The 22,784-nt window shown below is 41.7% G+C and overlaps 1 protein-coding gene across 2 annotated transcripts in view; it reads right to left on the bottom strand.

Annotated features, from left to right (window-relative positions):
- kcnh4b (potassium voltage-gated channel, subfamily H (eag-related), member 4b) overlaps positions 1 to 16,962 on the bottom strand; it is a 62,983-nt gene extending 46,021 nt beyond the window's left edge. Inside the window, exon 1 of one of the 2 annotated variants that reach the window (XM_029712051.1) lies at positions 16,273 to 16,962. In XM_029712051.1, coding sequence (XP_029567911.1) covers positions 16,273 to 16,348 — 76 coding nt within the window. In that variant the 5' untranslated portion in view covers positions 16,349 to 16,962. Of the gene's footprint in view, positions 1 to 9,428; positions 9,460 to 16,272 lie in introns of those variants that run through there. The other variant, XM_029712061.1, reaches the window with a different exon arrangement.
- Between the last annotated feature and the right edge of the window lie 5,822 nt (positions 16,963 to 22,784).

Raw genomic sequence — 22,784 nt, 5'->3', positions numbered from 1 at the left:
AACTATCTCTGTCAGAGTATATAAGAGAGAACAATAGGATGTGACTTTCTCTTCTCTGTCTGCCCTGCGAGGTGTCACACAGAGAGACCGTATACGAACGACATATTTACCATACACGTGTTTGCATTAATTAAAGTACAAATAAATCAGAAGTTACTATGTGCTGACTATTTTGTTCTGATACCAGAAACGAATTGACGCAACTTTAACAATTTGCAACTTTCTTCATTGATGCAACTGCCCCAATTTAATCAATTGTAAATACAGGAAAACCACACCGCTGCTTCACTCCGAATGTTAACGCTGTTACCACCAACACACCCCACAAGTTCCTCTTGTGGATGTTGTTATTGGGTATTGACACAGATATTGACCTGAACACACCTATCCTTAAAATCACAGCACAGAATAAAGATTCCGAGTGAACCCGCATTGTGGTTGTCCTTTAGCTGTGATAGATTGAATTGAGCCTGTTGGAGTATTTTTAAGAATCATTTTTGTTGTATTGTTTGCTAGCTGGCTAGCTAGCTCTCATTGACTACCAGTGTTGCTAACGCTAGCTAGCTAGTTAATATAACTTGTTTTCTCCAAACGTATGTTAGCTAGTTAAGTTATATTATGTATATAACTAATCTGCTGTCAACATCAGGATACGATTTGAGAGCACTAGTTAGCTCCAAAAGTAGTTTGTAGCTTTGACTGCATGCTGACAGTGCATGCAGAGCCATCCAGTGGCTAGCCACACTAAAAAAATAATTTTACCAGGTTCCTGTGAAGCAATTGTATTGGCAGTCCACCACAACATACCCGAGAGTCTCATTATCAGCAAGGTGTAGTGTGTGTTTCATTTAATTGTGTATTAAAAACAAGTTTGAGATAATTTTGAGGGATTTTCTTCAGTGGTATGAATGAGCAATTAGGCTGCCCGGGAAAATGTTGCCAGAGTTTGCAACAGTAAGGCGTAGGGTCAATTGTTGTCAATAAAGGCTTTGTGTCTCAAGCTTAAAATGTGTTAAGCCTGACAGTGTATGCCGCTGTCTCATGTCTGAAAATATAAATTTACTTCACTACTAAGCTTCTTGAGAACTAATATATTGTAGGCTACAGTGTGGTTATCTCTAAGATCACTGCCAAGGTTAGGAAAAGAGGCAGTAGTTGCCTCACAACAGAGGGGGGGCATTTTGAAGTCTGATAGAAGCACACTGACAAAGGACCCAAAACATAGTGGAGTCCAGGATACAGTTGAAGTCAGAAGTTTACATACACCTTAGACAAATACATTTAAACTCAGTTTTTCACAATTCCTGACATTTAATACTAGTAAAAGTTCCCTGTCTCAGGTCAGTTAGGATCACCACTTTATTTTAAGAATGTGAAATGTCAGAATAATAGTAGAGAGAGTGATTTATTTCAGCTTTTATACCTTTCATCACATTATCAGTGGGTCAGAAGTTTACGTACACTCAATTAGTATTTGGTAGCATTGCCTTTAAATTGTTTAAATTGGGTCAAACATGTTGGGTAGCCTTCCACAAGCTTCCCACAATAAGTTGGGTGAATTTTGGCCCATTCCTCCTGACGGAGCTGGTGTAACCGAGTCAGGTTTGTAGGCCTCCTTGCTCGCACACACTTTTTCAGTTCTGTCCACAAATTTTCTATCGGATTGAGGTCAGGGCTTTGTGATGGTCACTCCAATACCTTGACTTTGTTGTCCTTAAGCCATTTTGCCACAATTTTGTTAGTATGCTTGGGGTCATTGTCCATTTGGTAGACCCATTTTTTATGCCGGTTTTGGAGCAGTGGCTTCTTCCTTGCTGAGCGGCCTTGCAGGTTATGTCAAAAAAGGACTCGTTTGACTGTGGATATAGATACTTTTGTACCTGTTTCCTCCAGCATCTTCACAAGGTCTTTTGCTGTTGTTCTGGGATTGATTTTCACTTTTGCACCAAAGTGCATTCATCTCTAGGAGACAGAACGCGTCTCCTTCCTGAGCGGTATGACGGCTGCGTGGTTCCATGGTGTTTATACTTGCGTACTATTGTTTGTACAGATGAACGTGGTACCTTCAGGTGTTTGGAAATTGCTCCCAAGGATGAACCAGACTTGTGGAGGTCTACAATTGGCGGAGGTCTTGGCTGATTTCTTTTGATTTTCCCATGACGTCAAGCAAAGAGGCACTGAGTTTGAAGGTAGGCCTTGAAATACATCCACAGGTACACCTCCAATTGACTCAAATGATGTCAATTAGCCTATCAGAAGCTTCTAAAGCCATGACATCATTTTCTGGAATTTTCCAAGCTGTTTAAAGGTACAGTCAACTTAGTGTATGTAAACTTCTGACCCACTGGAATTGTGATTAGAAAAATGACTTGTGTCATGCACAAAGTAGATGTCCTAACCGACTTGCCAAAACTATAGTTTGTTAACAAGAAATTTGTGGAGTGGTTGAAAAACGAGTTTTAATGACTCCAACCTAAGTGTATGTAAACTTCGACTTCAACTGTAAGTGCACAATGTGCATCATCAACTGATGAAAACATGCGTGTGTGTGTGCGTGTGTAAGGGTGAGCATGTTTGTGTGTATACAGTGCTGTGAAAAAGTATTTGCCCCCTTTCTGGTTTTCTTAATTTTTTGCATATTTTTTATACTAAATCAGATCTTCAACCAAAACCTAATATTAAATAAAGGGAACCGAACCTCCCGCAGTGGTCTAAGGCACTGCATCACAGTGCTAGCTGTGCCACCAGAGATTCTGGGTTTGAGCCCAGGCTCTGTCGCAGCCGGCCACGACCGGGAGGCCCATGGGGCGGCGCACAATTGGCCCAGTGTCGTCCGGGTTAGGGAGGGTTTGGCCGACAGGGATGTCCTTGTCTCATCGTGCACTAGCGACTCTTGTGTCGGGCCGGGAGCAGTGCACGCTGACCATGTCGCCAGGTGTATGGTGTTTCCTCTGACACGTTGGTGCGGCTGGCTTCCGGGTTGGATGTGCATTGTGTCAAGAAGCAGTGCGGCTAGGTTGGGTTGTGTTTCGGAGGACGCATGGCTCTCGACCTTCGCCTCTCCTGAGTCTGTACGGGAGTTGCAGTGATGAGACAAGACTGTAACTACCACAAAATTGGGGAGAAAAGTGGTAAAAAAAATATATATATATATATATAAAAGAAATAAAGGGAACCTGTGTTTACAAATAACACAAAAATATATATACTTACCTCATTTATTTAATTAACAAAGTTATGCAACACCCAATTCCACTGTGTGAAAAAGTAGTTGCCCCCTCACACTCAACTGGTAACTGGTTGTGCCACCTTTAGCTGCAATGACTGCAACCAATTGCTTCCTGTAGTTGTTGATCAGTCTCTCACATCACTGTGGAGGAATTTTGGTCCACTCTTCCATGCAGAACTTTAACTCAGCGACATTTGTGGGTTTTCAAGCATGAACTGTTCGTTTCAAGTCCTGCCACAACATCTCAATTGGGATTAGGCCTGAACTTTGACTAGGTCATTCCAAAACATGTTGGTTGCTTTTTAACCATTTTCATGTAGACTTGATTGTGTGTTTTGGATCATTGTCTTGCTGCATGACCCAGCTGCGCTTCAGCTTCAGCTCACAGACGGATGGCCTGACATTCTCCAGTAGAATTCTCTAATATAGAACAAAATTCATGGTTCCTTCTATTAAGGCAAGTCGTCCAGGTCCTGAGGCAGTAAAGCATCACCAAACCATCACACTACCACCACCATGCTTGACCATTGGTATGAGGTTCTTACTGTGGAATGCAGTGTTTGGATTTCGCCAGCCATAAAGAGCAACCTGGAAGCACCTGGATGATCATCTAGACTCTTGGAAGAATGTTCTATGGACATACGAGTCAAAACTTTGGAATGGCCTAGTCAAAGTCCAGACCTAATCCCAACTGAGAGGACCAGTTCATGCTTGAAAACCCACAAATGTCGCTGGGTTAAAGCTGTTCTGCAAGCCAGAGTGGGACAAAATTCGTCCGCAGCGACATGAGAGACTGATCAACAACTACAGGAAGCGTTTGGCTGGCGTCATCGTAGCTAAAGTTGGCACAACCAGTTATTGAGTGTAAGGTGGAATTTACTTTCCACACAGGGGCATTGAGCATAATTTAGTTTATGATTTTTATTTTTTTTAACGTATGTTCCCTTTATCGAATATTAGGTTTTGGTTGAAGATCTGACAACATTCAGTATCAAAAATATGCAAAAGTAAAGAAAATTAGAAAGGGGGCAAATACTTTTTCACAGCAGTGTGTGTGTGTGTGTGTGTGTGTGTGTGTGTGTGTGTGTGTGTGTGTGTGTGTGTGTGTGTGTGTGTGTGTGTGTGTGTGCCTGTGTGTGTGTGTGTGTGTGTGCGCCTGTGAGCGTGACTGTGTGGGTGAGCGTTTTTGTGTGTGTTCCGCAGTGCCTCAGTCCTTGGCCATAATCCTCTTAAAGATGCTCTATGCAGAAATCACTCCTCCATTTCCTGGTTGCTAAAATTCTAATAGTTTATGTAACACAACAAGCAAGTATAGTGTAGAGAATCATTATACCATCTAAACCGTTGTGAAATATTTTTCCATGAACAAAAATATTTTATTTTCAGCTGTTTGAAGCTGGTGTACAAAACCGAAAGTAAAAGATGAAAAAATTAAATGTAAGATTGGGAAGAATAGAAATAATGTACATAGAAGAGATCTACTGCTTGTTAGACTTGCTTTCAACAAGAATGACATATCTATAACACACATTTCTATGTGAATTTGGTCAGGGTTACCCAAAAAGTTACATATTGCAGCTTTAAAGATCTTCCTTCAAGGATCTTGCCTCTATATAATTTAATTACACATCTGTAAGGCACAGAACTGTAGACTGGAGCTAGATGCTAATGCTAACAACAGGTCCTGTGTAGGTCAGTTGGTAGAGCACGGCGCGTCAGTGCAAGGATCGTGGGTTTGATTACCGCTGGAGCCACCCATACAAAATTGTATGCAGGCATGAATGAAAGTCGCTTTGGATAAAAGTGTCTGGTAATTGTTGTTATTGTTATTATTATTATGTTAACAAACTGGAGAATGGTGCTAATGCTAACAGCAACAGACTGGAGGTAGATGCTAATGCTAACAGCAACAGACTGGAGTATGATGCTAATGCTAACAACAACAGACTGGAGTAGGACGCTAACAGCAACATACTAGAGCTAGAAGCTAATGCTAACAATAACAGACTGTAGCTACTAGATGCTAAGCTAACAACAGGCTGGGGCTATGCTTAGAGCAAGAGACTGCTATTCACCTTATACATACGAGATGCTAGACTATATAGAGTCAGCCAGTGTGAATGTGATACTCAAAGCACACAGATGGAGGGCCATGTCACAAAAGCTCATTTCAACCCTTAGTAAAAAATGAGCAGGCTCGGAGCAGCATTGTGATGCACGTAATTGCGCTGCTTAGCTGGGTACGTAGCATTCTCCCTTGTCATTAGCTGAGGTTAATGTTATTGTCTCGTTCAGAGTGAACATATTTGCACCGCAAGCAATGACCTGCACAATTGGCCAACACAGAGTTAACTCAATGCCAGTATCAATCGATCATTCAATGTAAAATCAATGAACCAATCAAAATCAAGGTAAAATGACCATATCTAGCTAAATGTATTTAATCTAAAACAGACTGTCTACTCTGGAGCTAACCTGGTACTACAACACATTCTTCATCCTTAAAGCAGAATGCCACAGAGGATGGTGTTTCTATTATCTCATCCCTCAGCTTCAAAGATACTCACACACACAACACACACACACGCACACCACACACACACAAATACACGCACACACACAACACACACACACACACACACACACACACACACACACACACACACACACACACACACACACACACACACACACACACACACACACACACACACACACACACACACACACACACACACACACACACACACACATACAGAAGTAGCTAACCCAATCACTTCAACTGTCCACTAGCTGTCATAGGCAGCTCTTCTATTCAACCCTTAGTGCTGGCCCTCAGACCCCATTCATCACCCAGTTAACAATGACGCCACCTGGTTCAATCTACTGACGCCGCTTGCCTTGTCCCCTCTTGGTTTATCTGCCTACCGCCTTTCAAGGAAAAGTGTGCGGGGAGAAATGAACTAAGGTCTTATCTCGGCTCCCAGCTGCCCCATAACCATGCTACCCACAGGGTGACTGCTGCCTCCCTGCCTACCGCTTCTGGGGAGGTCAGACTGGAGAGTTGACACTGTGGAAATACACACATGAACAAATAAATACACACAAACATATACACACACCCACATATTGAAATACACACTCACAGCTGCAGATACGCACACACTTTCAGCCGTGGGCACTGTGCCACCCAGAGAGTTTCTGTCAAGTAGCAGTTCGCGGAGCCTTTGAAAGCTCTGGCGTCCGGTAGCAAGCGCTTCCAACATCGATTGCCTGCGGTAGCCTACTCATCTATTTTATTGTGCTTCTGCCCATAATGAAGCAAACAAAGTTCTAAGGGAAGACCACTCAAAGGAAGAAATTAAAAGCCATCTCTGACAACAAAAATGAACAACTCTTACAGTGAGGGTATTGCAACAGGCCTACACAAATTCTGAACTATACAGACAATCTGGATCATGTGAACAAGTGCCTCACTCATAAAAATGTATTCTAAATACCGAAAAGGCATTGAGAAATGATCTCAGTTGCTCTCTGTGTTGTGGTTTTTAATGAAGAAGGTTTGGCTTATGTATTTGTTTGGCCCCTCTGGAAATGGCTTTGAGGTTCATGCCTTGACCCTTTGGAGCATAGAGAGGAAGTGAGGGCCTCCCCTGCTCCAGGCAGCCTAACACACTGATACTGACGTTTGGAGATAGACATCATAAGCGTATTCACGACTGGACAGGAATCGCACATCAAAGCTACAAGATAAGAAAATGAAAGCGAAGGAAAGGAGTACAGTGCTTTTATGGTAACCTTTAGTGTTACGGCTTCATCTGATCTTGAAAAATGACAGAGCATCATGGTATCTCCTTCCAGTCACTTACAGTAGTAACACAGTAACGGACAGACAATAGAACCATCAATCAAAGCTTAGGGCGTCTCAAGAGATATCAGCCTCCTTACTTTAGGCTACTCATCCACCGATATTGGTTGGGCAATATAGTGCTCTGTTACGGCACTTGTTTCCTACAAAGAATAAAGATAATTCTATCATACATTTATATCATTCATTTGAAGGGGGAAGGAAGCTTGACATTGGTAATGTGGACACACCTTAATATTTGATAAGATAACAAACACATGTATTTACTGTGGTAACTTCTTCCTTGGATTGATTTTATAACCTCTCCAATGCAAGGCTGCTTTTACATCAATTGTTTATGTGCTCGGTCAACGTTTTTTGGGGGGCACTTGGGGGCTCGTCCCAGATCGTAATGAAAATAACAAAAAATATGTAATCATCACGTAATGATATTAATGGTTTAAGACATTTTTTCATTTAGATTTTGTCTTCTTCCTATCAATTAAGTATTTACAATATACTGTTTCATTACCCAAGGCTCACAATCACAATCCCTAATCTAACGTTATTGGATTTGTGCTTCATGCTCAGAAGAAAGCTTCTGAGCCTTCATTATCTGCTGAGAAAAATACAACTATGCCCTTCTATTAACAACTATGCCAATTACACACACTAACATCAACTCTCTCATACTACAATTACATTCATCTCACCCTTAGTCCTTTTAGAAACATTAAAGCTCCAACTCATTTGTAGTTGATGGTCTGATTAGGGTTATCAATCATTTTCCAATGGTACCAGAATCTTGGGTAATTTTTGTATTTAACAGGTAATGTATGGTAACTCTGGCAATTTATTTTAGTCAGTAAAGAACAATTTCTTATTTTCAATGACAGCCTAGGAACAGTGGGTTAACTGCCTTGCTCAGTGGCAGAACGACAGATTTTTACCTTGTCAGCTCGGGGGATTCAATCTTGCAACCTTCCGGTTACTAGTCCAACGCTCTAATTAATGAAAAAAGCATCTAATCAACAATGGCATTATTTTCAATTATCTCTGCAACTCTTCCAACTATTGTGTTTTTTCACAACTGCCACCAATTTGGCACCAAAACATTTACAACAAAGACATAATGACATTGTAAAAAAAAAGTCTGTAAAAAAAATGTTTTTTTTACCTTTATTTAACTAGGTAAGTCAGTTAAGAACAAATTCTTATTTTCAGTGTTCCTAGGCCGGGGGGTTCAGGGGCAGAACAACAGATTTGTACCTTGTCAGCTCAGGGATTTGAACTTGCAACCTTTCGGTTACTAGCCCAACGCACTAACCACTAGGCTACCCTGCCGCCCCATATAAAGAATACAGTATTTCATGCTGAAATCCTCATATTTAATACTAATGGTATTCACTAAGTTGATGGTTTATATATAGGATATTGTTTTTCAGCGTTTTCGTTACATTTATTATGTAAAAATAATCATATTTGATTATTTTATATATATTTAGATCAGAAAGTCAGAGATAATTACAGACACCTGTGATAATCTGAAGTACCCAAAATGGCCACTAGATGTCTCATGATAAAATCATAAAATCCTTTAAAGTTGCCAAAATTCGGGTAGTTTACTGGTAAACAGAAAGTTTCCAGTAATATACCCTCCCTTTGCTACCCTTGGTCAGATACAGTATGTAGAACAGAGGCGTTGTCAGGCAACACAACGGTTCAGTGTTACAAAGGGTGACTGGGGGAAGATGGGGTGAATCGACAACAAGCAGCAACACTCCTGTCCCCCTGGTATTAGTTTACAATGAGACACAGCCTCCCTGTCCCTGGAGTCTCTCCACTAGGTACAAAACAAGGAAGACAGCCCATGCAGAAATTACACTGTGTGGCATGGCAGCTCAGAGCACAAGAACTGTTACAGTATACAGCTCCATTGAGATGTTGCAACTGCCTGGGAACAGTGTCGTCAAGTCCAGCGATCAAGCTTATTTATGGTAACATAATAATTCATTTCATATTTACTGGCTTATTGCATCTATCATCAAGGCAAGCACAAAGTAGTAAAAGGAAAATATATTTATAAGCCTCTTCAGACAAACAGAAAGCTCTCTTAACCCAAATAAAATATAAAGAACACAATTCTAAATGCAACATGCAACAATTTCAACAATTTTACTGAGTTACAGTTCATATAAGGAAATCAGTCAAATCAGGCCCTTTTCAAATCAGGCCCTAATCCAGGGATTTCACATGACTGGGCAGGGGCACACCCACTTGGAAGCCACGCCCACCCACCAGGCCCAACAAATCAGAATCATTTTTTCCCCACAAAAGGGCTTTATTACATACAGAAATACTCAGTTTCATCAGCTGTCCGGGGGGCTGGTCTCAGACGATCTCACAGGCGAAGAAGCTGGATGTGGAGGTCCTGGGCTGGCGTGGTTACACGTGGACATACTGCCAAATTCTCTAAAACAAAGTTGGAGGCGTCTTATGGTAGAGAAATTAACATTAAATTCTCTGGCAACAGCTCTGGTGGACATTCCTGCAGTCAGCGTGCCAATTGCACGCTCCCTCAAAACGTGAGACATCTGTGGCATTGTGTAGTGTGACAAAACTGCACATTTTAGAGTGGCATTTTATTGGTGCACTGTGTAATGATCATGCCGTTTAATCAGCATCTCGATATGCCACACCTGTCAGGTGGACGGATTATCTTCGCAAAGGTGAAATATTCACTTACAGGGACGTTAACAAATTTGTGCACAAAATTTGAGAGAAACGCTTTTTGTGCATTTGAAAAAAATTCTGGGATCTTTCATTTCAGCTCATGAAACATAAGACCAACACTTTACATGTTGTGTTTATATTTTCGTTCAGTATATGTGTAAAATTAATATATGGACATTTCCAGGTAAAAGGACTCATGTGAGCACCAACATGTGGAGTTCATAGGAGCATGTCAAATTGGGTGTCAAATGAAAGCTAAGAGTCAATTTGAATAGATTTTTTTGGCATATTTAAGGCAAAAATATGGAAAGGGGGTCTTAGAAAACATCTACCAGAAAAAGTCTTAAAGGGTATTAGAAATACATCAAAACACAATAATATTAGAGTAAAGACCCCTGCAACCCAATATCAACACATATTGTGTTTTGGAGAAATTATTTGCCTTGTGTACAGTGCATTTAGAAAGTATTCAGACAACTTGACTTTTTCCACATTTTGTTACGTTACGACCTTATTCTACTACACACAATACCCCACAATGACAAAGCAAAAACAGTTTCATTTTTTTTAGCACATTTATAAAAAGAAGAAACTTAAATATCACATTTATATAAGTATTCAGACCATTTACTCAGTGCTTTGTTGAAGCACCTTTGGCAGCGATTACAGCCTTGAGTATGACGCTACAAGCTTGGCACACCTGTATTTGGGGTGTTTTTCCCATTCTTCTCTGCAGATCCTCTCAAGCTCTGGGCTGTGTGGTTAGTGTTGTTGTCCTGATGGAAGGTGAACCTTCGCCCCAGTCTGAGATCCTGAGCTCTCGGGAGCAGGTTTTCATCAAGGGTCGCTCTGTACTTTGCTCCGTTCATCTTTTCCTCGATCCTAACAAGTCTCCCAGTCCCTGCCACTGAAAGACCTCTCCACAGCATGATGCTGCCACTACCATGCTTCACAGTAGGGATGGTGCCAGGTTTCCTCCAGTTGTGACGCTTGGCATTCAGGCCAAAGAGTTCAATCTTGGTTTTATCAGAACAGAGAATCTTGTTTCTCATGGTCTGAGAGTCCTTTGTGGCTTTTGTGGCCTTTTGGCAAACTCCAAGCGGGCTGTCATGTGCCTTTTACTGAGGAATGGCTTCCGTCTTGAGCTCAGTCACAGTGACCATCGGGTTCTTGGTCACCTCCCTGACCAAGGCCCTTCTCCCCCGATTGCTCAGTTTGGCCCTTCGGCCAGCTCTAGGAAGAGTCTTGGTGGTTCCAAACGTCTTCCATCTAAGAGTGATAGAGGCCACTGTGTTCTTGGGGACCTTCAATGCTGCAGAAATGTTTTGGTACCCTTCCCCAGACCTGTTCCTTGATACAATCCTGTCTCTGAGCTCTACGGGACAATTCCTTCAACTTCATGGCTTGGTTTTTGCTCTGATATGTACTGTCAACTGTGGGACCTTATATAGACAGGTGTGTGCCTTTCCAAATCATGTCCAATCAATTGAATTTACCACAGGTGCACTCCAATCAAGTTGTAGAAACAGCACAAGGATGATCAATGTAAACAGGATGCACCTGAGCCCAATTTCGAATCTCATAGCAAAGGGTTTGAATGCTTATGTAAATAAGGTATTTCAGTTTTTTGTGTATATTTTTTTGCAAAAAATGTCTAAAAACCTATTTTCGCTTTGTCATTATGGGGTATTGTGTGTAAATTGATGAGGGAAAAAATTATTTAATCAATTTTAGAATAAGGCTGTAACGTAACAAAATGTGGAAAAAGGTCTGAATACTTTCCAAATGCACTGTAAGTTTAATAAACATTGCCTGATATTTCCCAAAAATCAGTAACAGAATTACTGCAATTGAATTGGCTACAATGGGAATGTATAGTAGTCAAAAACCACAGTTGTGTCACCTGCTACAGACCCCCCTTCCACTTGCATACTACTATGTTCAGCTCATAACTGTTTCCTTTCTTATTCTGTCATCTGGTGGTCAAAGCAAGTGTGAAAACAACACCTCCCTCCCCCTCTCTCTCTATTTAATGTCACCTTTCCCAGCTCTTACTGACACCTACCCATAAGCCCCCTCTCTTCCCATTTACTGTAACCAGCATCCTTACCCACTGAGCACAGACCGACACTGGATGTCCATGGAAATTGAAAAGTAGTTTAAATTTGGTCAGATCCCCCCGGCCTTGATTTCAACATCCACAGACGTTGTTTTTTGATATGGTCCGGACTGGTTTTAATTTCAAAAAGTTCACAAACATAAACATGGATGATTGGTTCAGATTTGGTCCAGTCCAGACCGGAACAAATCTGAACCAATCATAGACGTCTATGTTTCACAAGTTTGGAGAGCACAGTGCAGTACATTAGAGCACAGTTGAGTACAATAGAGTACAGTAAAGTAAATTAAAGTTAAATAAAATTGAGTAGAGTATTGTTCAGTACAGTCCTGTGCTGTACTGTACAGTAGAATATAGTTTAATACAGTAGAGCATACTACAGTTGAGAACATATAATGTACTGTACTGAACTATACTTTACTGTACTCTAGTGTACTGAACACTACTGTACTGTTTTGTGCTGTACTGTACTCTACTGAACTGTACAAACTTGTGAAACAGACGTGATTGGTTCAGATTTGGTCCGGTCCAACCAAATTTGGTCTTATTTGGGGGTGGAGCTCAGTAAAATAATAACGAGTGTGTAGATTAGAATAATACCCAAATATGCAAAGGAGGATATTGCATATTTCAACCTTTGTGTACCTATTCAGGATACATCACCATGAAGAGAGTGATATGCATATCCATAATTATGCATTTCTGTATAGTACAGATCAGGGACCCATGATGTAATTCCGTTACCGGGTGTAAATCCACTTCACTTACTGTTGTTCAATAACCAAAATAGATTTTTTTCAAGGTCAAGGTGTCAAGTCATAGCTGATACCCCATTCTTTCTGCAGACATCTTTTAATGCTATTTCGGAGCAGATATTAAAAGACATGCTCTGGAATGTTGGAGACTACTAAGTACAGTCGTGGCCAAAAGTTTTGAGAATGACACAAATATTAATTTTCACAAAGTCTGCTGCCTCAGTGTCTTTAGATATTTTTGTCAGATGTTACTATGGAATACTAAAGTATAATTACAAGCATTTCATAAGTTCATAGGCTTTTATTGACAATTACATGAAGTTGATGCAAAGAGTCAATATTTGCAGTGTTGACCCTTTTTTTCCAAGACCTCTGCAATCCGCCCTGGCATGCTGTCAATTAACTTCTGGGCCACATCCTGACTGATGGCAGCCCATTCTTGCATAATCAATGCTTGGAGTTTGTCACAATTTGTGGTTTTTTTTTTGTCCACCCGCCTCTTGAGGATGGACGACAAGTTCTCAATGGGATTAAGGTCTGGGGAGTTTCCTGGCCATGGACCCAAAATATCGATGTTTTGTTCTCTGAGCCACTTAGTTATCACTTTAGCCTAATGGCAAGGTGCTCCATCATGCTGGAAAAGGCATTGTTTGTCACCAAACTGTTCCTGGATGGTTGGGAGAAGTTGCTCTCGGAGGATGTGTTGGTACTATTCTTTATTCATGGCTATGTTCTTAGGCAAAACTGTGAGTGAGCCCACTCTCTTGGCTGAGAAGCAACCCCACACATGAATGGTCTCAGGATGCTTTACTGTTGGCATGACACAGGACTGATGGTAGCGTTCACCTTGTCTTTTTTCCGGATGCCCCAAACAATCGGAAAGGGGATTCATCAGAGAAAATTACTTTACCCCAGTCCTCAGCAGTCCAATCCCTGTGCCTTTTGCAGAATATCAGTCTGTCCCTGATGTTTTTCCTGGACAGAAGTGGCTTCTTTGCTGCCCTTCTTGACACCAGGCCATCCTCCAAAGGTCTTCGCCTCACTGTGCGTGCAGATGCACTCACACCTGCCTGCTGCCATTCCTGAGCAAGCTCTGTACTGGTGGTTCCCCGATCCCGCAGCTGAATCAACTTTAGGAGACGGTCCTGGCGCTTGCTAGACTTTCTTGGGTGCCCTGAATCCTTCTTCACAACATTGAACCACTCTCCTTGAAGTTCTTGATGATCCGATAAATGGTTGATTTAGGTGCAATCTTACTGGCAGCAATATCCTTGCCTGTGAAGCCCTTTTTGTGCAAAGCAATGATGACGGCACGTGTTTCCTTGCAGGTAACCATGATTGACAGAGGAAGAACAATGATTCCAAGCGCCACCCTCCTTTTGAAGCTTCCAGTCTGTTATTCGAACTCAATCAGCATGACAGAGTGATCTACAGCCTTGTCCTCGTCAACACTCACACCTGTGTTAACGAGAGAATCACTGACATGATGTCAGCTGTTCCTTTTCTGGCAGGGCTGAAATGCAGTGGAAATGTTTTTGGGGGATTCAGTTCATTTGCATGGCAAAGAGGGACTTTGCAATTCATCTGATCACTCTTCATAACATTCTGGAGTATATGCAAATTGCCATCATACAAACTGAGGCAGCAGACTGTGAAAATTAATATTTGTGTCATTCTCAAAACTTTTGGCCACGACTGTATTTTTTAAACCTCCTTTTTTGGGCTGGATGTGTCAATGTGCAGTTCATACATGCATAATCTATGAGCAGAATTACTGTCTTACCTCAATTAGTCATGATATCTCCAGTTTGAAAGATACTATTTTCTGGAAGCTGTGCTTCACTCCATTCCATTTATTTTGTTATCATGAAGAACTCCCCAGTCCTTAACAATTACAAACATAAACACAACATGATGGAGGCACCACTATGCTTGAAAATATGGAGAGTGGTGCTCAGTAATGTGTTGTATTGGATTTTCCCCAAACATAACACTTTGCATTCAGGACAAAAAGTGAATTGCTTACCACATTTTTTGCAGTATTACTTTAGTGCTTTGTTGCAAACAGGATGCATGTTTTGGAATATTTTTATTCTGTACAGACTTCCTTCTTTTCAGTCTGTCATTAGGTTAGTATTGTGGAGTAACTACAATGTTGTTGATCCATCCTCATTTTTCTCCTATCACAGCCATTATAATCTGTAACCATCGGCCTCATGGAGAAATCCCTGAGTGGTTTCCTTCCTCTCCAGCAACTGAGTTAGGAAGGATGCCTGCATATTTGTAGTGACTGGATTGCTACACCATCCAAAGTTGAATTACTACTTTCACCATGCTCAAAGGGATATTCAATGTCTGCTTTTTTTTTTACCCATCTACCAATAGGTGCCCTTCTTTGCGAGGCATTGGAAAACCTCCCTGGTCTTTGTGGTTGAATTGGTGTTTGAAATTCACTGCTCGACTGAGGGACCTTACAGATAATTGTATGTGTGGGGTAAAGAGATGAGGTAGTCATTGAAAAAATCATGTTTAACACTATTATTGCACACAGAGTGAGTCCATGCAACTTATTATGTGACTTGTTAAGCACATTTTTACTGCTGAACTTATTTAGGTTTGCCATGACAAAGGCGTTGAATACTTATTGACTTAAGACATTTCAGCTTTTCATTTTTAATTTATTTGTAAAAATAGCAAAAAACATAATTCCACTTTATCTTTATGGGGTATATTTAATCAATTTAAAATTTAAGTCGTAACACAACAAAATGTGGAAAAAGTCAAGGGGTGTGAATATTCTCCGAAGACATTGTAGCTTAAAGCCAAGATGTATAACTTTCAGTTTGTCGACAAATTGCCACATAGAAATACACAATAATGAGACATTATAAAAGCTCATACATCCTTATACCAAGTAAATAAAGCATATGATGACTTGAAATATAGTGTGACAATACTACACCTACAATATTTTTCTTCCATGCAACATGGTGTTTAAAGCATCAGCTAGGTGCAGAGGTCTAAACACAGGCAGTGTTTGTGGCACAGGTTACATGGGCGACAGTGGAAGCACAACAAAATAGATAATCCATTCACGTTTATACACTGTGCATTGCAAAAACAAATCCAAAATATTATACATGGAAGATCCCAAAACGTATTTTATAAGACAGAGAGAAACTCTTCATACACATCGTTTCGGCCCTCCAAGATCAAAACGTGGTGTGTTTGCATCATTTTTGTTTTGGACTGAATAAATATTCACTTGTGAATCTATGATTTTTGCATTGATTGTTGCAGCAACTTGCTTGTGTTTTAACTTGTTTGCAGAGCCACTATAAAGCACTTTGAAAGTCGCCATGTAATAAAAAGCACTATGCCAAAAAATCTATTATTATTACTGTCACTTATGAATGTCTTCCAAAAGTGGACAGGCATGTTTTGAGTAACGGTAGAGTACTACAGTACACTACGGTACATTCCGATCAAAACGTGGCGTGGACAGGCATGTTTCATTACAGTACAACTACAGTACTATGGTATACTAGGGTATATTAGGACATACTACGGTATATTAGGATGTACTCACGGGTGCCATCGAAGCGGGTGGCGATGGTGTCCAGAAAGGTGTTCTGGGGGGCCAGGAGGCCCTTCATCACCGGCATGTTGGCCCTGATCTAAGGTCAGCGATGGTTCCCGCAATGATCACACCATCCCAGAGGCACCGGGGTGGTGGGGGGAGGGTCCGCTGAGGCCTCTCAGGGAGTACAGGTGGGTGCGGGGCCAGTCCGGCAGTATAGCGAGGGGAGAGAAGCACATCTAAAAGAGGCCACCGTGGCGGAGTCCATCCACGCAGAGTCCCAGTTGGGTCCCTCCACTTTGGTCTTAGGGTGGAGTCAGTGATCAGAATCAGTGCAGAAGTTCAGCCGGGTCCTGGCGCTTTTGCTGAGCGGCGAAGGTATGTAGAACGATAGATCAGAAAAGGGATCAAGTTGGATGTTCAGGTGTTGTCGAGATCCAAAAGAGACCTGCTGTACTTGCTCCGGTGCGTCTCTTCAGGTGCTGCTGCTCGCCCTCTCCCAAGCACCAGTCCAGAAGTTGTAGCCTAAGTCTTCCTCTTCAGTCCAATGGGGCTTCTGTTTACCACGGGAGAGAGAATCCACAAAACGGCAAGGCGTCTTTCTACCTCTCTCTTTCTTTGTGTGTCCCTCCCTTGTTCCCCCCCTCTCTCTCTCTGTTCTGCCGAGTTGCTGTGGCAGGCAGAGCAGTTACATCTTCGTAAGCCTTCTCATTCTGCCCCCCCCCATCTCTCTTTCTCTCTGCACTCCCTCTTTCATCCACTCCTGTGGTAGCTCAGCCAATGAGATTCATAGGTTTCACACGGCTGGCATTCTCTATAGAAACCTGGTCTCGTCTGGGGGGATAAAGAGGGGGTGGGGGTGGACTCCTCTAGGAGTGGGCGTTGACAGGACAATTCCAGCCTGTACTTCTGCTATCAACCCTCAGGTGTTGTCTACGTGTCTGACGCCTGGGGAAAGATAGATTACCTGCTGGGAGATCAATAAAAGGCTATTGTATTCTATTTCACCATATTTTATTGGACTATTCTCCTATTATTCTCCTATAGTGATGAGAGGCTGCTCTTGGACACATTTTGGAATCGATGAGAAAAATCATTTTTATGCCTTTCAAGATTTTATGAATATGTGTATTGCAGTTATGGGATGAACTGTATTATGTTGCATCTTTTATGAGGTAGTGTAAACAAGTAAATCATTTGGAACACATTTATAGGCCTAAAATTGACAATGTTATTCCAGGGGGCTTTACGGAAAAACGCTTTTATTTAACCGTAGCCATGGTACCTCAATTTGTTAGTGTATCATCAGTGAGTATAGTTCAGAATGCCATTCCTAAAATACCTGTTCCTTGTATGCCTCATCACTTGTATGATAATCTCATCTGTTCTCTCTTGCACCCACCCTGTCCTTCCAAGGAAATTACCGTAAGGAAAGCCGCTGGAAAGGTATTAAAAGGATAAACCGGGAGATGTTTTATAATGAAGACTTTAAGCTAAGCACATAACTAACCGCAGATCTTAATTCACTCTGACCCATTGGTCAAACAGAATTCCCGCTAGAAAGTATAATAGCTTCTGAAGAGGATGCATTCTGAAATGAATACCAAAACTGATCTTTATCCCTGTAGCATACTTTGTTTTGTATTAAACTAGAGTCTAGGGGTGTTATTATGGCATCTCATATGAATTAAGGAAAATGGAAAATTATAGTGAACAAAAATAGATATGCAACAATTTCAATGATTTTACTGAGTTATATGAACTGTAAGGGAATCAGTCAATTGAAATAAATCCATTAGCCCTAATCTATGGATTTCACATGACTGGGATGTGCACAGCCATGGATGGGCCTGGGAGGGCATAGGCCCACCCACTGGGGAGCCAGGCCCAGCCAATCAGAATTAGTTTTTTCCCCCACAAAAAGGCTTTATTACAAAACAAAAATACTCCTCAGAAAAACTCCTCCTCCATCAGCTGTCCGGGTGTCTGGTCTCAGACGACACCGCAGGTGAAGAAGCCGGATGTGGAAGTCCCGGGCTGGCGTGGTTACACTTGGTCGCGGTTGTGAGGCTGGTTGGACGTACTGCCAAATTCTCTAAAATCGTCTTATGGTAGAGAAATGAACATAACATTCTCTGGCAATACCTCTGGTGGACATTCCTGCCGTTAGCATGCCAACTGCAGGCTCCCTTAAAACTTGAGTGGCAATCTGTGGCATTGTGTTGTTTGATAAAACTTCACATTTTAGAGTGTGCTTTTATTCTCCCCAGCACAAGGTGCACCTATGTAATGGTCTGTTTAATCAACTTCTTGATATGCCACACCTGTCAGGTGGATGGACCTTTTATTTCAGCTCATGAAACATGGGACCAACACTTTACATGTTGCGTTTATATTTTTGTTCAGTATACTAGAACATTTGTTGAATGGACTGCAATAAAATTGACACACCTCATTTTAAATATGAAAAAGAGAAATGTAAACAAAAGCTCATCAATCAGTATCTAACCATTTTCATCTTGTGGGGCACAAAACAAAAAGCTGGTTTACCAGTGTGTACTGCTTTATACAGTTAAATTAAATTATATTAACCCTTTATGTTCAATTCGAACACCGTTTATGTTCCGGGTCAATTTCACCCGTACACTAAGTATATCAAGATAATAAATATATTTTAATATCCAAAAATGTATTTTCCAGTAGCTGAGAATATCCTCTTTCATATGCTGTCCCCCCTGAGTTGATAGACCCAACTGTTCAACATTTAGAGCCAAATGTTTGATTACTGTATCAAAGTCGTAAATCTAATTTTGACATTTTTTTGTCAAACTTCAGACCACTGTCCCTCTGCCTCTGAACATCACAGGGAAAACATACTTATTTCCCTGTGATCACTGTGGATAGATCCTTACTGCACAGAGGGCCATATCTCTAACACAAAAGGTCATTGTCAAATTGTCTTCAGATCTGTGTTGCTCAGCCTCTGAGCATCACATGGAAATCAATATCACGCCAATATTTAATACACGCCAATATGCTCCTCCTCCTCCTCAGCTCTACAGTATTTCTCTGTGGCAACATGTTCAGAGCCGGGCTGGTCGAGGAAGACAAAAGACAGACAGACACTGGAGACGGGAAGCGCAGGGCGCAGCACTAACTCATGTCAGACAGATGGGCTGAGCAGTAGGGGCATGGGGAGAGACCGGAGAGAGACTGGAGAGAGCAGAGAGAGAGCGCGAGAGGAAGAGCACAGTGCTGGCAGGGTGATGGATAGAAGTGTTCACCCTCGTGGTAAAAAGTCAGCGCGCTGGAACGAGACAGCAGGGCGGAAAGCGAAAGACAGAAAATACAGAGAGAAAGAGATGAGAGAAAGAGAGCGTGAGAGCACGACGAGGGACTAATCCAGAGAAACCAGCTGTACTGTACTAATAGTAGATGTATAAATACAGCTAGGACAAGTAGGAAAATAAGAACCCCCTCCGAGCTATTCGCTGTAATCCATTTTTAATGGGGCTTCATTGTCCTGCCTCCTTGTAGTGCATCCATCTCCTCTTGTCACAAATAAAGAGACCAATCCATTATATATGCCCCACCGCCACCACCCCACACCTCTCTGTTCCTTTCTACCCCCAAAGCCTAACGCAGTGGGGTAGAATAGAGCCGGAGGTGAGACTATAACGATCGCCCGTGCAGTTTCCCTTTCCACGACACTGGAGCTGTAGTGTCCTACTCAGGTAAACATGGAGTTGGACTGTATGCTGTTGCTCTTTGGCCCTATGCTCACCTATAGGTCTGTTTCAGTTAAAGATCTCAGCTGTGGCTAGGTCTTTAAGTTGTATAGCTGCTACTACATAATCATAGCACGTACGTCTCGGCGGCACGCACGCTTCCTTCACATCAAGTCATCACTACTGGATCCTGTGGTCTCTATATAAGCCATTGAGAAATCTTTCAGGCCACCATTCGTAAAACTACCCGCGGGTGTTCATGTTGAATAACCCAGTAATCTGAGCAGATGTGGTGAGCTGAGCTGTGTTTGAATCCTCTGGGCATGTGAGGGCTCTAGACACACACACACACACACACCAGGGACCACATTTTATACCAGCAGCCGCTATCAGATTAAACGTGTTAGAAAGTGAAGCAGGGGTTGAATATCTTGATCCGCTATGGCTGATATTCTTATACTCTATGTGATAAACACTGGCGTATTTACGGCTTTCTTGAAGCCGTCTAAGACTACAATCCCACATCCTACTGTAGCGGTGTTTGAACCTAATCTAAGGACGTCTTTACGCAGAGCAAACATGCCATTGCAGTGCTGTATATTTTTGATTAAAAGATGCCATGCTGTCAAGCAGGTGATCTAACTTTTGCTGCGGTCACCGCCCGATCTACCTGATTTGCAGGAGGGGCCTTTGGTGCAGTGGCTGGTAATTATAACAAAAGGGCAAATCTCCACTGAAGCCAAATTTCAGTTACTGTAATATCCCATTGAGGTCAATACATGACTATGTGAAAATGTGATTTATCCCCGAAGTGGCTAAATGACAAAAGAGAGCATATCAAGAGTTTTGGCCAATGAAAAGGGAAAAGTGAACGACCATCACATATTGACACGATATGGGTTTTAACAACGCAACCAAATGATGATTTATAAAAAAGCTAACGAGATGAGCCTCTTGCTTCGTACTCTCCCTCCCCCCTAGTTAAATGCTTCAGATACAAGATTTTTGGACACTTTCAGATCGCCAACTTGGAAGGGTAGGATTGATGAGGTCTTGATGAGGTAAATTTAGCTCTCGTCATTTTCTCTTGGTTTGTCTAAATCACAGAAAGAAGCCTGACCAGATTGAGAGCAGTGTCAAATCTCTGGCAAATTGGGACGTTTCTAAAAATACTAGCCCACTTTGAGCACAGAGGACGTGCAGGGCATGAGAATAGAATTAACAACATACTCTTCATTCAGAACCCAATACATTGCAGAGCTTTCAAGTTCCATTGCTATCGGGAAACCGGCCCGGGGTTGTTCAATTCCACTCTCCATTCTCAACAATGGGCACTAGTGCCCTCTAGAGTCTAGGGCAGGGATGTTCAATGTTGACCTGGAGTGCCGAAAACGCGTTGGTTTTTCATCCTTTCCTTCTAATAATGGACAAATTCAGACCTGAGACACTAGGTGAGTGCAATTAACTAACAGGCAGAAACAAGAAACACAAGTGGTTTGGCCCTCCGGGACCGACATTGAACAGCCCTGCTCTAGAGTCCCAAACTCGGTCCTGGGGACCCCCCAGGTGCACGTTTTGGTTTTTGCCATAGCACTACACAGCTGATTTAAATAACCAACTCATCAAGCTTTGATTATTTGAACCAGCTGTGTAGTTCTAGGGCAAAAAACAAAATGTGCACCCAGGGTGGGCCCCAGGACCGAGTTTGGGAAACCCTGTTCTCGGACACCAGTGAGAGTGGAATTGAACAGCCCCGGGCCTGGATATTAGGCTTACGAGTGTTTTAATGATACATCTTTCCTACAACGGCCGAAGATGTAACATGCATTTCCCAAAACACCAGGCAGATACTGATAGGTTTGAAAGAAAGGCAGCATTGCACTCTGATAAGCTTTCTCCATTCAAATCTTACCTTATCATTATAATTATTACACAATACTGATGAGGATCAGATCCTAGAGAGATATGGCTGCAAATATTGAGGTGGTTTATTCTAATGCTTACCCTATAGTAAAGCACTGATTAATTTGGCACGTCATTGCGCATGTTACACATCACGATATTGAGGCACAAATTATACTGAGGCATAAATTATATATATACACACACACACACACACACACTACCAGTCAAAAGTTTTAGAACACTTACTCATACGTTTTTTTTCCTTCTTTCTACATTGTAGAATAATAGTGAAGACAACAAAACTATGAAATAACACATATGGAATCATGTAGTAACCAAAAAACGTGTTAAATAAATCAAAATATATTTGAGATTCTTCAAATAGCCACCCTTTGCCTTGATCACAGCTTTGCACGCTCTTGGCATTCTCTCAACCAGCTTCATGAGGTAGTCACCTGGAATGCGTTTCAATTAACAGGCGTGCCTTCTTAAAAGTTAATTTGTGGAATTTCTTTCCTTCTTAATGCATTTTGAGCCAATCAGTTGTGTTGTGACAAGGTAGTGGGGTATACAGAAGATAGCCCTAATTGATAAAAGGCAAGTCCTTATTATGGCAAGAACAGCTCAAATAAGCAAAGAGATACGACGGTCCATCAATACTTTAAGACATGAAGGTCAGTTAATGTGGAAAATGTCAAGAACTTTTCAAGTTTCTTCAAGTGCAGTCGCAAAAACAATCAAGCGCTATGATGAAACTGGCTCTCATGAGGACCACCACAGGAAAGGAAGACCCAGAGTTACCTCTGCTGCAGAGGATAAGTTCATTAGAGTTAACTGCACCTCAGATTGCAGCCCAAATAAATGCTTCACAGAATTCAAGTAACAGAC

This window comes from Salmo trutta, chromosome 2 (assembly GCF_901001165.1).
Source record: "Salmo trutta chromosome 2, fSalTru1.1, whole genome shotgun sequence".
NCBI lineage: Eukaryota > Metazoa > Chordata > Actinopteri > Salmoniformes > Salmonidae > Salmo > Salmo trutta.
The sequence above is the reverse complement of the archived record's forward strand: the minus strand, read 5'-3'. Positions and strand labels throughout refer to the sequence as shown.